Source organism: Triplophysa rosa, linkage group LG20 (genome assembly GCF_024868665.1).
Source record: "Triplophysa rosa linkage group LG20, Trosa_1v2, whole genome shotgun sequence".
Taxonomy (NCBI): Eukaryota; Metazoa; Chordata; class Actinopteri; order Cypriniformes; family Nemacheilidae; genus Triplophysa; species Triplophysa rosa.
In genome coordinates, this window is record NC_079909.1 from 20963629 (window position 1) to 20977903 (window position 14275).

At 40.2% G+C, this 14275-nt stretch overlaps 2 protein-coding genes across 2 annotated transcripts in view; one reads left to right on the forward strand and one right to left on the reverse strand.

Moving 5' to 3' along the window:
- The window catches only part of tmc8 (transmembrane channel-like 8), a 17108-nt gene extending 3385 nt beyond the window's left edge, over nucleotides 1–13723 (reverse strand). The window contains exons 1-11 of the mRNA XM_057361783.1: nucleotides 13590–13723; nucleotides 3423–3627; nucleotides 3196–3344; nucleotides 2913–3032; nucleotides 2777–2829; nucleotides 2549–2688; nucleotides 2117–2432; nucleotides 1874–2028; nucleotides 1703–1787; nucleotides 1502–1599; nucleotides 828–1008 (exon numbers count right to left, since the gene is read on the reverse strand). Coding sequence (XP_057217766.1) covers nucleotides 828–1008; nucleotides 1502–1599; nucleotides 1703–1787; nucleotides 1874–2028; nucleotides 2117–2432; nucleotides 2549–2688; nucleotides 2777–2829; nucleotides 2913–3032; nucleotides 3196–3344; nucleotides 3423–3627; nucleotides 13590–13641 — 1554 coding nt within the window. The 5' untranslated portion in view covers nucleotides 13642–13723. The remainder of the gene's footprint in view (nucleotides 1–827; nucleotides 1009–1501; nucleotides 1600–1702; nucleotides 1788–1873; nucleotides 2029–2116; nucleotides 2433–2548; nucleotides 2689–2776; nucleotides 2830–2912; nucleotides 3033–3195; nucleotides 3345–3422; nucleotides 3628–13589) is intronic.
- On the forward strand, nucleotides 5494–12383 carry LOC130571078 (uncharacterized). Its single transcript, XM_057361788.1, has 7 exons — nucleotides 5494–5746; nucleotides 6207–6264; nucleotides 9494–9572; nucleotides 9751–10716; nucleotides 10921–11088; nucleotides 11248–11343; nucleotides 11499–12383. The coding sequence occupies exons 4-7, from the start codon at nucleotides 9751–9753 to the stop codon at nucleotides 11823–11825; spliced, it is 1557 nt and encodes a 518-aa protein (XP_057217771.1). The 5' UTR covers nucleotides 5494–5746; nucleotides 6207–6264; nucleotides 9494–9572; the 3' UTR covers nucleotides 11826–12383.
- Nucleotides 13724–14275: the final 552 nt, after the last annotated feature.

A 14275-nucleotide genomic window follows, 5' to 3' on the forward strand; every position in this document is an offset into this window, starting at 1 on the left:
AGAGAGAGAGAGAGAGAGAGAGAGAGAGAGAGAGAGAGATTAAAGTCACTGTTTTATAATCCAGTTGAGAGTCTGATAGTGCTGCAGTACTCGAGACCGCTCTCAAGACCACTTTTTGAAGGTCTTGGTCTTGTCTCTGTCTCGACTGTCTTTGGTCTCGGTCTTCAAGACCGGTCAAAACCACAACTGTGGGAATCACACTAAATTGCTGGTGCATTGTCTGGTTTATGTGTTAACATCATTCTTGTGATTGGATGTTAAACTTCTGGCTTTAAAAGCATTCACCGCTTGTTCCTTATTTGATTCTCTTGTTACTTGTGTTACTCGTACTGCTGGTAAGAGAAGAATGGGGGATCGTCGTAGGGAAATCTGTTTTAGACGCAATTAAACACAAGTTTTTGTGCTATTTTGGCTAGTCCCAAACTAATCTGAGATTTTGTGCATATCTGAGCAACACACAGCTATTTTGCTATTGATTAGATAAAAAAGCAGTGAAACGAATTAATTCACTGAATGTTTAGTTTGGCTGAAGGTCACAGACTTACATTTATCTTGGGTATTTACCGAGTTTTTTATGGTTAGTTGTTGGAATGTTTACCTGCACAAAAATTGTAATGTGTTACAGTAGGTGGGTGATAAAACATGGAACATAAAACATCCGACACATACAGTTCTGCCCAAGTTACTTCTGTTATTACTTTATTATTATGACTTTTTAGTGTTTTGTGGATCTTTTGAATGAATTTTGGGAGTGCTGGTCTCGGTCTCGGTGGTCCCGACTACAACACTAGAATCTGAACACTCATCAGTCACACACACACACACACCTTCTTGATGTACAAGAGCAGCAGAAGCCGGACGGCGCTGATGGCGGGCAGCAGGGGGCAGTAGAACACACCCACCCACGTGACCGTCTGACTGTTCACCAGATCCAAAACATTAGAGGAGATATCAAACTGAGGCATGCCTAACTTCTGCTTCAGCCACGCACATCTCTTCACCAATAACCTACACACAGACAGAAGAATGACATCGCTCCCAGCTCAGCAGATTGAATGACACTCTCAGTTGCGTCTCGTTTAAGTCTCAAATGAGAGCGTGATTGTTGAATGGGAGGAGTAAAACAAATGCCGAGCTAATTTGAGGAGAAATGTGATGTGATCAGTAATATTGACTTTTGACAATGAAATCTGAGCTCAGTTTGACACATCGTTGACAACTCTCTTTTTCTCAGGAGAAATATCTGAGACGCACTTGAGACCAAGTTTCCATTTGCTCTCCATTGAATCTCATTGACGTCTGTGAGAACTAACAGTGATATTGAAGACATCTGTGATCTTATGGAAAGGGATTCCTGCTTTAGGTTTCATGTGGTTTCCATGTTTTATTTAACTATATACAGTAGTTAGCTAGTTTAGATTTTCTTTGGTCACGTGTGCATCTAGTCGAAGGTTTCGAACTGGCACAACAGAAGCCGTTATGACGTTAAAGAAGTTCTCACATCCTCGGGTAGGCCACACAGAACGCGCTGAAGAAACTCTCGAGGAAGTTAAACACGGTGAGTTTGTACATCTCCTTCCCGAAGGCGTTCTCTGCGCACTGAAACAAACACACAAACAGAAATCTGCTGGATGAGTGCTCAGGTGTTTCTCGTGGCTGCGAGTGTTTGTGTTTATACCGAGACATGTTGAAGAAAACAAACCTTGTGTTGATCTTTATAAGGAGCCAGCGATCGGATGAAAAAGAACAGATAGATGCCCAAAGACGCCAGCTTGAGAAAAATACTCCTGCGCACACACACACTTCTCAGTTAGTACTCACTGCAGCGTTCATGTGACACACGTCAGAGGTCAAAGGTCACGAGCCGTCTGACCTGATCAGAGTGAGATTCAGCTGAGTAGTGGGCGAGTAATCCTCAAATTTTGACGTCTCACGGAAGATGTGCGGTAACAGGTAGTTCACTGTCGTCATGGTGACTGGAGGAAGATACTCCAACATCAGTGATGAGATCCAGTCAAGCTTCTGATACTGCGAGAGAGAGAGAGAGAGAGAGAGAGAGATGTGATAATGGTATCGTTTGGAGGGGTTTCTGTTTGTATTTTTCAGGATTTCGTACCTCCTGATGGTATGACACAGTGATGGTGTAAGAAATGAGAATAAAGGAACTGGCCAGGAGAAGCAGCACGAAGATGTTGAGAACGACGCGCAGCAGGATGAGCTGAATCCAGCGCTTTATCCTTCGCTTCTGGATGTCCTCATGAAACCTTTGCTCTTCCAGATCCATCTTCAGCTCGTTACTGATGAACGTCTGTTTCAGAGCGGCTGCTTTTTCATTCTGAATGCAGAAGTCCCATCCACAGAAAACCTTATAGCTCACGTTCGAGCTGAAGCGAGTTCCAGTCAACCACAAGTGTTTGTAGCCCACCACAGTTCTGAAGAGAGATCCTCAGGATTATACGAGAAAGACTTCCGTCATCATCTCCGTTCACAATCGTGTTCAGCTGAAGAAATGAAGTGAGGGTGAGAAAATACAGAGAGAAGATCTGACCTGCGGACCACCATGATGATGCTGAGGAGGAGGACTGATATCATGCCCAGAAGAAAGAGAACGGGAGTGTTGAAACAGGGCAAATCAAGAGAGCCGCGTGTGTAGAAGCTATGAAACACCGGAGACCCTTCGAGAAAACCCTAGAAAACACAAAAAAAGAGAGTTTGAGAATGAACGCACACGTGTTGAAACAGCGAGGAGATGACAGAGAGACATAAACCCACTCACTGATCCTACGAAAATGTCTTTGAATCCAAATGTCTGCTCGCTCACGGGTTTCTCTAAAGGAAGAGAGACACGAAGGTGGTGATGTGTATGAGTGCTATCTCTCTCGTGTTAAACTCAAGTCTCTCGGCCGTCTCACCTCTGTACATCAGTGTGGGTGTCAGCACAGATCCACCGATGATCACGCAATACAACACATTCAAACACAACAGATAACGCAGAAACACAAAATAAGCTTTGACTCCGACACCGAACCCACCTGCGGACAAAACACAACATCATTCACGATCTCAAGTTTATTGAAGATCTCAATGTGAACTCAAACATTTCTCATCACATTTACTTAAATCCAGATGCTTTCACCTGGACAATCAACATCTCTTACACTCTCATTCACGCAACTTTAGGTGAAACATCTAGACCTTCGATCTTGTGCAGTGTGTGTCTCCATAGCAACAGTCCCGACAACGCCTTGCTGATGTGCTCCTTCAAACGGCGTCTGGTGATTTGTTGTTTCTGCCTCCATGAGTCCCAGCTGCCAGCGGGGTGTTTCTGTTGCCGTCGCTCAGCTCTGTTTCACACAGTGTGTGTTCAAGTTAAACCACCCATGTGTCACTTTGTGAAACTGTTCTCAGGTCAGACGCATTACCTCTCGGAGCGGATGTGTCTCTTGATCTTCATGCACACCAGCAGAGCTTGGGGCGGTACACTGCTCTCCAGCATCCGCCGCTCATCCTCCGGATGAAGGTTGTGTTGCTGTTGTCGGTGTGCCTGTGAGCTGGGTAACTGTGCATAGATCTCAGTGTGATGATACTCGCACGAGTCACCCGACTGAACCGAGCGCACGCTCTCATCTGAACACACAAACAGACAAAATGTGTGTGGGTGACTCCAGTGAACATCACAACACAGCCAACGTGCTTTTACTCTGTACTGATGTGCTACCCAGCCAGCACACACATACGTCTGTAAGACGTCTGCTAAAGAACTGGGCCCGTATTCATGAAAAATCTTAGCGCAAAGAGTTGCTCCTAGTGACAAAATTCTAAGAAAATTCCTAGAAATGTGGGCGTTTCCCCTTAAAATGACAGAAAAGATCCTAGTAAAGAAGAAAGTCATTCATAAAGCATCTTATCCCTTAAAAGAGCTCTTAAGGTCCAAAATTTTAAGAGTTGCGAGGAGGACTCTTAAGAGACTTAAGAGTTTCTTTAGCAGCAGAGAAAATGGACGAAACACGAAAAGTGAGAAGAAATGTGTTGCGATGCATGACAATTTATTGTTTTTGTTTGTGTTCAACTTTGGTTTATCTTGCTTTTCTTCTATAGCTGCTTTGATGCAATGCAAATTATAAAAGCGCTATAAAATAAACTGACGTTGAATTGAATGACAGTGAGTTAATAAGACACAACACATGAGATCAGGCAGGGTTCATGTTTGTGACCGAGACACGCTAACATCTCCAAGACAGAAATAGAAGAAATCACCACATGAACATATTTAGCAGCTGGAGAAATGCAGCGCTGCAGAGATGATTTGGTTCCGTCACAACCAGTGATCACACAAACACTTACAGCCCTTACAGAGACTTATTGTGTCACTGTTCATTTTCTATTAAATACGTTGACTTTAACAGCATGGTAAATAAAATATAAAGAATATATGAAGAGTTTGGTTCCAAAATGAGATACTCCGTTTTTAAAAAAATTCAAAAATCATGTTTTTTATTATGTTATCGTGTTTTATTGTCTTTTATTGTGTTAGTTAGCTGTATTTTTTAGTTATAATGGCTTAAATCAAAACAAACCAACTGCAGCTTGAATGATATTACTTGGAATGCACAATAAAAAAAACATGATTTTTGATTTTTTTTTTAAACAGAGTTATCTCATTTTGGAACCAAACTCTTCACAATATATACAGTATATATATGTGTGTGCGTGTGTGTGTGTGCCTGCGTGCGTGTGAGTATGGTAAAACAGGAAAAAATACATGAGCAATTTCAAACTAATGACCCTATACTTAAAAGCGCTCTTTTTTTTCTTCTTGGCCAACCAACCAATCACAGTCTTCAAAAGACATAGCAACGGGGTCAGCCCCGCACCTCCTCACTAAGATAAACGTTTTTGTCTTTTCCTTGCTCAGAGTTGCTCTCAGATTGATCCTGAATGACTTTTAAGCGAAGACTCCTACCTAGAAGTTTTTAAGCTAAATTAAGAGTTTTCTTAGAGGATTCTTAGAAGCTTTAAGAATACGGGCCCTGCTGTGTAAAAACATCTGCTAAACATCTTAGAAAGAGCTGTTGTACATCCGTTCTAAATCATAAACGTCTTCCAGACATCTTCTAGAGGTCTATATGACGTCTGACAGCAGACATCTCCAAGACGTATTGCAGATGAGCAAACTATGTACTGCAGATGTCTTCCAGATGTAAATGGAGTGTGGTGTCAGGGTAATGAGCTTTCATACACAAACAAACACATAAACACACACTCACAGATACTTCCTGTTACACAAACTCAACGCACAGATACGTCTGCTAAAGATCTGGAAAACATCTTATGTGTGAAAACATCGGATAAACGCTTTAGAAAAGGCCGAAAATTTATGTTGACAATAAGTCGTCTGCAGAGTCTCTCGTATTGTAGATGAGCAAACAATCAAAAATGCGTCCTGCACTGTAAACCCGAACAGTACTACTGACCTATAAAAACTGAGAACACCATAATTAAAATCGGTTACATAGTTGATAGAACTTACAACTATTGGGTTGTATGAACAATTAACTTAGTTTTATTTTTGTCTAGCTCAAAATTTCTGATTAAGCACTGCTACTTCAATTGATGTTTTTAAGTGTACTGACCGACGTTCGCTGACGTCATATACGTCCTGACGTACGGCTTCTTTCTAACCGACGCTACCAGAAAATCTTTCCAATATGGCTGACAGAGCGACGTGAGTCACACGGAGAAACTTGTAAGTAAAGTTGTCAAACTTTATGAATTGCTTCTTGAATTTATGATAATATGCCCTAACTTTAGTATATCTTAATGAGGAGCATGTTTCATTATTCGGTTTGCCGGTTTTTACAGATAACGTTAACGAGCTGCAAACCGTGATAAGGGTCTCTGCACTTATTTCTTAACGTCGTTGCCTTGTTTAATTCATTAAAGTGAAGTGTAATATTAACGTTATCTGTTAGTCAACGGCAGCCGTACTGTTTCTAAATGTGTTTTTGCTGTTTTTGTTAAGCGAAATTATCTGTGATTGTATGCTTTCGTGCAATTAGTAAAACACTTGCGGCTAATAGTTAGTAACTTTTATCCACGATTAACTTAAGGTTAATGACACAAAGGTAGCGAGATATTAAATATTAAACTTAAATATTAAACCTTGCTAACTTGCATTATCTTTTTCAAATTTCCTTGCATTGTAGGCTGGCTGAAGTGGAAGTGGAGCCTTCTCAAGATTAAGAAAAAGTAAATGTGAACTTGGTATGTGCACATTTTAATTTACTTGGGATCATTTCGTAAGCAGATTCACAAATTAATTTGCGTTAAATGTTGAGCTACTGAGTTTAGTCAAATAACGTGTTTGTTGAAGCTGGTGAGTATAGGCTGAGTCCTTATTCTTTGGTTTCGTACAGTATTCTTTGCCAAAACCAGATCTAAGCTATCAAAATCATTAAGATGGAAATGCTTATTTCTGTTATTGTGCGCAGGTGAATATCTACATAGAGTCCCCATTGTCGTAAAGAGTTATCTCGATTAAATCAAATTATTGGTAATTTGCATAACACTTGAAATGTTTTATTATTAAATTAAATGCAGATTAGTTTTAGAAAAATATTGTTGAAAAAACTGTTTAAACTGTTCCCCCATGATTAAATTCAGAACATCAAGCAGCACTGCACTTTATTTTGGGCTTCTTTCATCTTATAAGCATCTCATGTGTAGGAATTGTTGGTTTAAGAATTTTCAAGTAATCTGTCTGACAAAAGATGTTTTGTATATGTGTGCTAAAACATGAATTTGCCATTTAGGCTAAATTTCTTTCAGTTTTACCAAGAGGATCACTGCAATTGTGTTCAAATAATTCAATGGAGTGGAAGTGCAAGTTGTGTGCCGTCTCCTCAGACACACGGGCAGAATTATTTAGGCACTACCGTTTGGAGCATAGTCATTATTCACGAGTTAGCCCTTTGCCATGTCTTCATGACTCTTGCATTTGCATGTTTCAGTCATTTAATGCACTGAAAATTCATTTGTCACGGATTCACAAAGAGCCATGTAGAACTCTTGAAAGTGAAGGAGCAAAAGCAGGATGGACAGTTTTTACCTGTCCTTTGTGTGGCTTCAAACAGCCCTTCTCAGAATCTACCCTTCTCAGTCATTTAAGGGGACACTTAAAAAAACATGAAAATGTAGCATGCCCATTTAAGAACTGTAGCTACCGCACAAACGTGTACTCTTCATTTAATGCACACAAAACTAGGATGCATTCAGGTAGTTTAGACTTTTCTGATGATATTGTATCAACAGAACATGAACGTTCCCCAGGCACAAGCACTGCTGACCTTAATGTTGAGGACCCTGTTCATTGTTGGGATGCAGACATGTCAGCCTCTGTTCCTGAGGCTGACAATTATGATTCCAGACAATTAAAAGTCCAGTTACACCATAATTTATCCTCCTTGTTTCTAAAGATGCACACTATTCTTCATGTTTCTGACATGGCATGTCAGGAAATAGTTGATCATCTGTCGGAGATATTTACCTTGTCTCAACCTCTTATCAAAGATAGTATAAAAGAGATACTACAACAGCATCACGTCTCTCCTACTGAAGCGGTCATGAATGATTTGGTAAATGCTGTTCAAGACACAAACATTTTTGTCAGTGCCACAGCTAAAGGTGAGGACTTGTCTTCCAATAAACGAAGAAAGACACATTTTGAAAAACATTTTCCTGTTGTAATGCCAGTGCAGTATGAGTTGGAGCCTGGTCGCACAGTAGTTTATATCCCTATCCTCCAGATGATCCAGGAAATGTTCAGACATACCGACATCCTCCACAGAATAGAAGAAACAAAGGTTTCACAAAAAGGCCAGTACATGAGCCATAAAGATGGCATATACTTCCAGGAGAATAATGTGTTGTCATCTTCAGAACTGTCATTGCCATTGATTTTATACATTGATGATCTTGAAATTGCGAACCCACTTGGTACTTCACGGAAGATCCACAAACTGTGTTCAGTCTATTGGGTGCTTGCCGATCTACCATCTAAACACCGATCCGCACTGCATGCGATTCAACTAGCAGCACTATGTAAGGTACCTGATCTTCAGAGCTGTGGCTATCAAAGAGCACTTTCTCCTTTGTTGCAAGATCTTCGTTGTCTTGAACAGGATGGTGTTTTCATTGAGTCCCTTGGTCATTCAGTTCGGGGCACTGTTTTGTGTGTTGTGGCTGATAATCTCGCTGCCCATTCCTTAGCAGGCTTTATGCAGTCTTTCAGAGCAGGATATATTTGCAGGTTCTGCAAAGCTACACGAGACCAAATTCAGTCTTATGATGTTGGAGATGGTGAATTTAGCCTAAGGACAAAAGCTAGTCATGATCAGGATCTGCAGGATGTTGTGCAAGGGGATGGTCAAAGTCAGTTTGGTGTCCAAGGAGACTGTGTCCTGAGAGAGAGTTTGGAGTGTTTTCATACCATCACTGGTTTTCCGCCTGATGTCCTCCATGATCTTTTGGAGGGCATTGTTCCTGTGGAGTTGGCCCTGTGTATTCAGGAGATGATTAAGATCAAATATTTTACCCTGGAGTATTTAAACAAGAAGATTTTGACATTCCCATACCAACACACAGACAAGACTGACAAACCACATCCCATTTCAAAGAACTTTGCTGGAAAGAAGACCATTGGAGGCAATGGTCACGAAAATGTGACACTGTTAAGATTGCTTCCACTGATAATCGGCAGTATGATTCCTGAGGAGGATGGTGCTTGGAATGTTTTGATGGATTTAAAAGAGATTGTCGAGCTGGTGCTGTCTCCGACGTTCGATGAGGAATCCATTCAGTATTTGCAAGCTAAGATACAGGATCACAGACAAATCCTTCAGGAGGTTTTCCCTGAGTTCAGACTGCGCCCTAAGCATCACTATCTGGAGCACTACCCAGATCTCATACGTTGTTTTGGGCCTCTCGTCCACTTGTGGACCATGAGATTCGAGGGGAAACACCGCTTTTTCAAGCGTGTAGTACATGACACACAAAACTTCAAGAATGTGCTAAAAACATTAGCAACTAGGCATCAGTACATGGTGGCTTATCATCTCAATGCACCATCATTCTTTAAACCACATCAGCAGATATCAAATGTCTCTTCTGTCTTGGTTTCAGCGCTTCCTGAGGTTGCAAAACTACACATTCAACAAAAAACAGACAGCAACATGATATACAGCACATCAAAGATCATTATTGATGGAACTAATTATGATGTTGGAATGTTTGTATCTGTGGGACAGGAGGGGGGTCTGCCCCAGTTTGGCAAAATTGAACAGATCCTCCTGGTTAATAACGATGTCACGTTTCTTTGCACAGAACACAATTCATGCTACATTGAACACCTGAGATCATATGAGCTTTCCATGGGCAATGTTACTGTCCACAGCATTTCAGACCTCAATGACAGTTTACCGCTCTCTGCATACAGGGTTGAAGGAAAAGTGCTGTTGACGCCCAAACGTTTTGTACTGCTGCACTAACAGTGTATGTTAGGATAAAGAAAACAGGTATGATTGTTTTTGACCTCCAAAAAAGTCTATACTGATATAGCTTTGCTTTCTAGGTTACTGATACTGTTCACTAATATAATAGTGTGAGAATAACTGTTAATTGTATGTGTTGAAACAATTTAACTGAATATGCCTTTATTCAATTTAATCCTTAATTCATGGGTTTGTCTTCCAGATGATGGCAGCACCCCAGAAATTTATGCTTCGTGTTTACATTTCCACTGATATTGCTGTTAAAGTAACTCTGACGGGGCGACCGGAATCAGTGGATGACCTAATCGCCATACTGCGAGAGAAAGTCAAGCCAAGACTGGATTTTGAATTTACCCTCCAGTATGAGGATCAAGATTTTGATGCACAGCTGAGCTGTCTTGTTGACATTCAAGAGTTACCAGAGAAGGGAACACTCAAGGTTGTTAGATCAGAATCTGAAACCAGCTCACTTGCAAGTTCTGATACAGAAACTCTTCCCCATGTGCCTGTAAGCCAGCGTCAGAAGACCTGGCCGGACATTTTCCCTGTGCCTACTTTTTCTTATGAAGTGGAGCATGTGCTAGAACAGGGTAACATTGCCTATGAAAGATCTGGAAAGACAATGAAATTATCAAGGGCGCAAAAGCACAACATCCTGGAGAGCATGGCTGCAGTGATCCACAGCTTCAAACCTTACCCAAGTGACAGAGATGTGGGTATGGCAGCAGAAGCTCTCGTCACAGCTCATCCATGTCTTAAGGAGCCTGGAAGTGTAAGTGGATGGTACGGATGGAAGATGTGCCTTAAGTTTAAAATGGGTAATTACCGTACCAAGCTAGCCAGATCTGGATGTCTCGAGGTGTCTGTCAACACGGGCAAAAGGAGCAAGAATAATCCAGACAAAGATCATCCCCACTCCAACATAAAAAGAGCCAGACGGGCTGAAGTAAACTTCCTCCCAAACTTTCCCAGGGGACAAAACCAGGCCAGTTTGGAAGAAATGAGAGTAGAGATTCTACGTGAAGTTGAGAAGAGTGAGAAAAACCTATTGATCATAGAGAATCTTATGCAGACAACATTCGCCCTTCGTCGCCAGGAGATTGTACAGGAAAACCCAATGGTGAAGGACTTCTTGGTGAGATGGCCAGCGCTTCGGATTGAATCGCAGGTAAAAATAAACAGACTTTCTTTATTTATCTTTTCTTCCCCATTTTTCTTCACCATAATAGGAAGCAGTCTTCCCTAAAGCTTCCTATTATAACCACCCCCTTTAGGGAGCAATGGTTGCCTTTTAACAAAATGATTGCACCACTTTTTGTTGTTGTGAGTGGCAGCCTTCTTTTATGTCATTTATTTATGTATGATTTTGTAGGTTTGTGCAGAGTACCATCGAATCACAAACACCAATCTTTTGAACCAGTTCTATGCCGAACTTGACAGGCACATACCACAACTGTTTGGTCTGTACAGACAAAAGGCATCACGTACTGGCAAGACCTCGGAGGCGCTGCGTGACATCTTGAAGATTTATGATCATCAGGTGAGTTAAAGATGAACTCAAGTTCTGACAAGGACAGCAAATGGAACATTAACCACAACAAGAGAAGGAAATAAATTGTAAACAACTTAATAACTAAAATTATTTTTTGTCATGTTCATGTTTATAATGTATTATACTAAATTTTGGTTGTCTTTCAAGGATTTACATGATGTCAACATAAAACGCACTTTAGCACTTCGTGCCCTAGCAGTATACCTGCGTGAGGATGACCCACAGTTCTTTAAGACTTGGAATGTAAGTACAAGTTACTGCCTTCACCACACTGTTAATATTTTTTTTGTGCTTTCCAGGGTTGTTTAGTTTTTAACTAGTTACTTAAATATATCATTCTGTACAATACCTACCTACATATCTCAGCTTACAGTTGGACCCTTTTATGTACTTTTTAGGTAGAAGAGTCGGGTGAGCCAGACATCGCTGACACCCCTGTTGGTCTGGTGATGATGGTCACTGAGAACACTACTGGTCCAATCTGTTTCAACTCTGCTAGCACTGCTATTGTGGTGGAAGATGATTTTGTGATGAGCGACATCCCCAGGTTTTCTGATGCATTTGTATTGTTGTTTGGGTTAATCTATGCATTGCATTTGAATTACCCAAACAAGCTCATTTATACCTTTACATTCATCCAGAAAATACTGATGGGTCTTGATGACGGTAAACCACTGAAGCCCTGCTTACTCAATCTCAAAAATGACCTATTACAAAAAGAGTAGGCACATTTTCAGATTGTGTACAAGTGTTGTTTAAAGCATTTGTATGTTACATTTGTGCCACCAAATGTAGCTTAGTTGCACTTTAACTACAACACAAACTTAATCAAGTTTTGTTTGTTCATCACAAGTTTTTTTTATGTTGTTGAACATTTTAATGTTTACATTTGGTAGGTTCTGTCTTGGCTAACAAATCTGCCTGCGTTGTACTTAAAGTACAACAAAAACTTGGTGATTGTTTTACAAGTGTGTTTTGTTGAACATGCAGTTTCAAACGTTTTAATGTTTACATTTTGTAGGTTGTCTTAGCCATAAAAATGTACCTGTTGCACTTGTAATGCAGCAAAAACTATGTCCCAAACATGATGTGAAATTATGTATTTTGTTTTGCCTTTTATTTATTTGTCTCTTTATTTCCTGTATATTTTTTCATTATATCTAATTTCTTTCTTGAAAAGAAACATGTTTTGTTTTGTTTATTGATTTTGTTTGCTTGATGGCCATTTTAGTCAAAGGGTTTTAAAAAGTTATTGCTGTTAACTGTTAAAAAGTTAATAACCGTTTTCATACAAGACAAAGCAATTTTAATACTTAATAAAAAANATGATTTAGAACGGATGTACAACAGCTCTTTCTAAGATGTTTAGCAGATGTTTTTACACAGCAGGGCCCGTATTCTTAAAGCTTCTAAGAATCCTCTAAGAAAGCTCTTCATTTAGCTTAAAAACTTCTAGGTAGGAGTCTTCGCTTAAAAGTCATTCAGGATCAATCTGAGAGCAACTCTGAGCAAGGAAAAGACAAAAACGTTTATCTTAGTGAGGAGGTGCGGGGCTGACCCCGTTGCTATGTCTTTTGAAGACTGTGATTGGTTGGTTGGCCAAGAAGAAAAAAAAGAGCGCTTTTAAGTATAGGGTCATTAGTTTGAAATTGCTCATGTATTTTTTCCTGTTTTACCATACTCACACGCACGCAGGCACACACACACACGCACACACATATATATACTGTATATATTGTGAAGAGTTTGGTTCCAAAATGAGATAACTCTGTTTAAAAAAAAAATCAAAAATCATGTTTTTTTTATTGTGCATTCCAAGTAATATCATTCAAGCTGCAGTTGGTTTGTTTTGATTTAAGCCATTATAACAAACGTCTTCCAGACATCTTCTAGAGGTCTATATGACGTCTGACAGCAGACCTCTCCAAGACGTATTGCAGATGAGCAAACTATGTACTGCAGATGTCTTCCAGATGTAAATGGAGTGTGGTGTCAGGGTAATGCGCTTTCATACACAAACAAACACATAAACACACACTCACAGATACTTCCTGTTACACAAACTCAACGCACAGATACGTCTGCTAAAGATCTGGAAAACATCTTATGTGTGAAAACATCGGATAAACGCTTTAGAAAAGGCCGTTTTAAATACAACTGTTATTCAGCAGACGTCTCAGAGATGTATTGTAGATGAGCAAACAATCAAAAATGCGTCCTGCAGATGTAAATACAGACACCTCCCAGATGTGTGTGTGCTATCAGGGGTTGTTACACGTATTAGAGAAGAGTGGTGAATTCTGACAACACAACACAGAAGACGGAAGTAAAACCTCTGGTGAAAATCAGAGGAAACTGCTGCACAGTCACACTGAACTCATCAATGATGCTGATGATCAAAATCACAACCAAAGATCGTTACATCATCATCACCAACAAGCACGTTCACAACAACACACAAGTCTTTGTGTTTCAAACAGGTACTGTACCTGATATGAGTCTCTGGAAGTGTGGTGTCCCTGGTTCTTCCTCCTCCATCATGTGTCCTCACAAACACACAAACACACACAGCTCCACGACTAAACCCTTGCCGTTCACTGTGCGCTCTTCTGAGAAGACCACGCATCATTGCAGGAAGTCATGTGATGAAGTGGGTGTCACTCAACATCATGAAGAACATCTTTACACAAGGTCTCGAGTCGAGTGTGGAAATCTAAGTGACAACATTCTCTTTCAATTGTCGATAGTTTGACTTTTGGGAATTTTGACAAACTGATGGATTTCACTGACGTACACTTTTATGAACAGAAGATACTCATGAGATGTCTTATGATCAGTATTTGTGAACATGTGTGAATGTTGTGCTGTTGTTTTGTGACACTTCTGTGGAAACAGCAACAAAAACACATTTCATGCTACTTTTGCCCACTGTCACGTAATAAAGTGCTTTTCTCTCGACACATTCTCTCTCTTCTCAGGAAACACGCTCTCTCTCACACGCACTTATTAATATGGTAATATATGTATCTAAACGATGACATTCCACAAACTTGTATTGTTTTTATACACAGCTATTTGTAAACACTATAAGCCCAACAGAAAACATTTTGACAGTTAAAAAGGGAGCTTTATCTCAGGTTGTTTGGGTACAAACTTGTCTCTAAAATATCCCCCA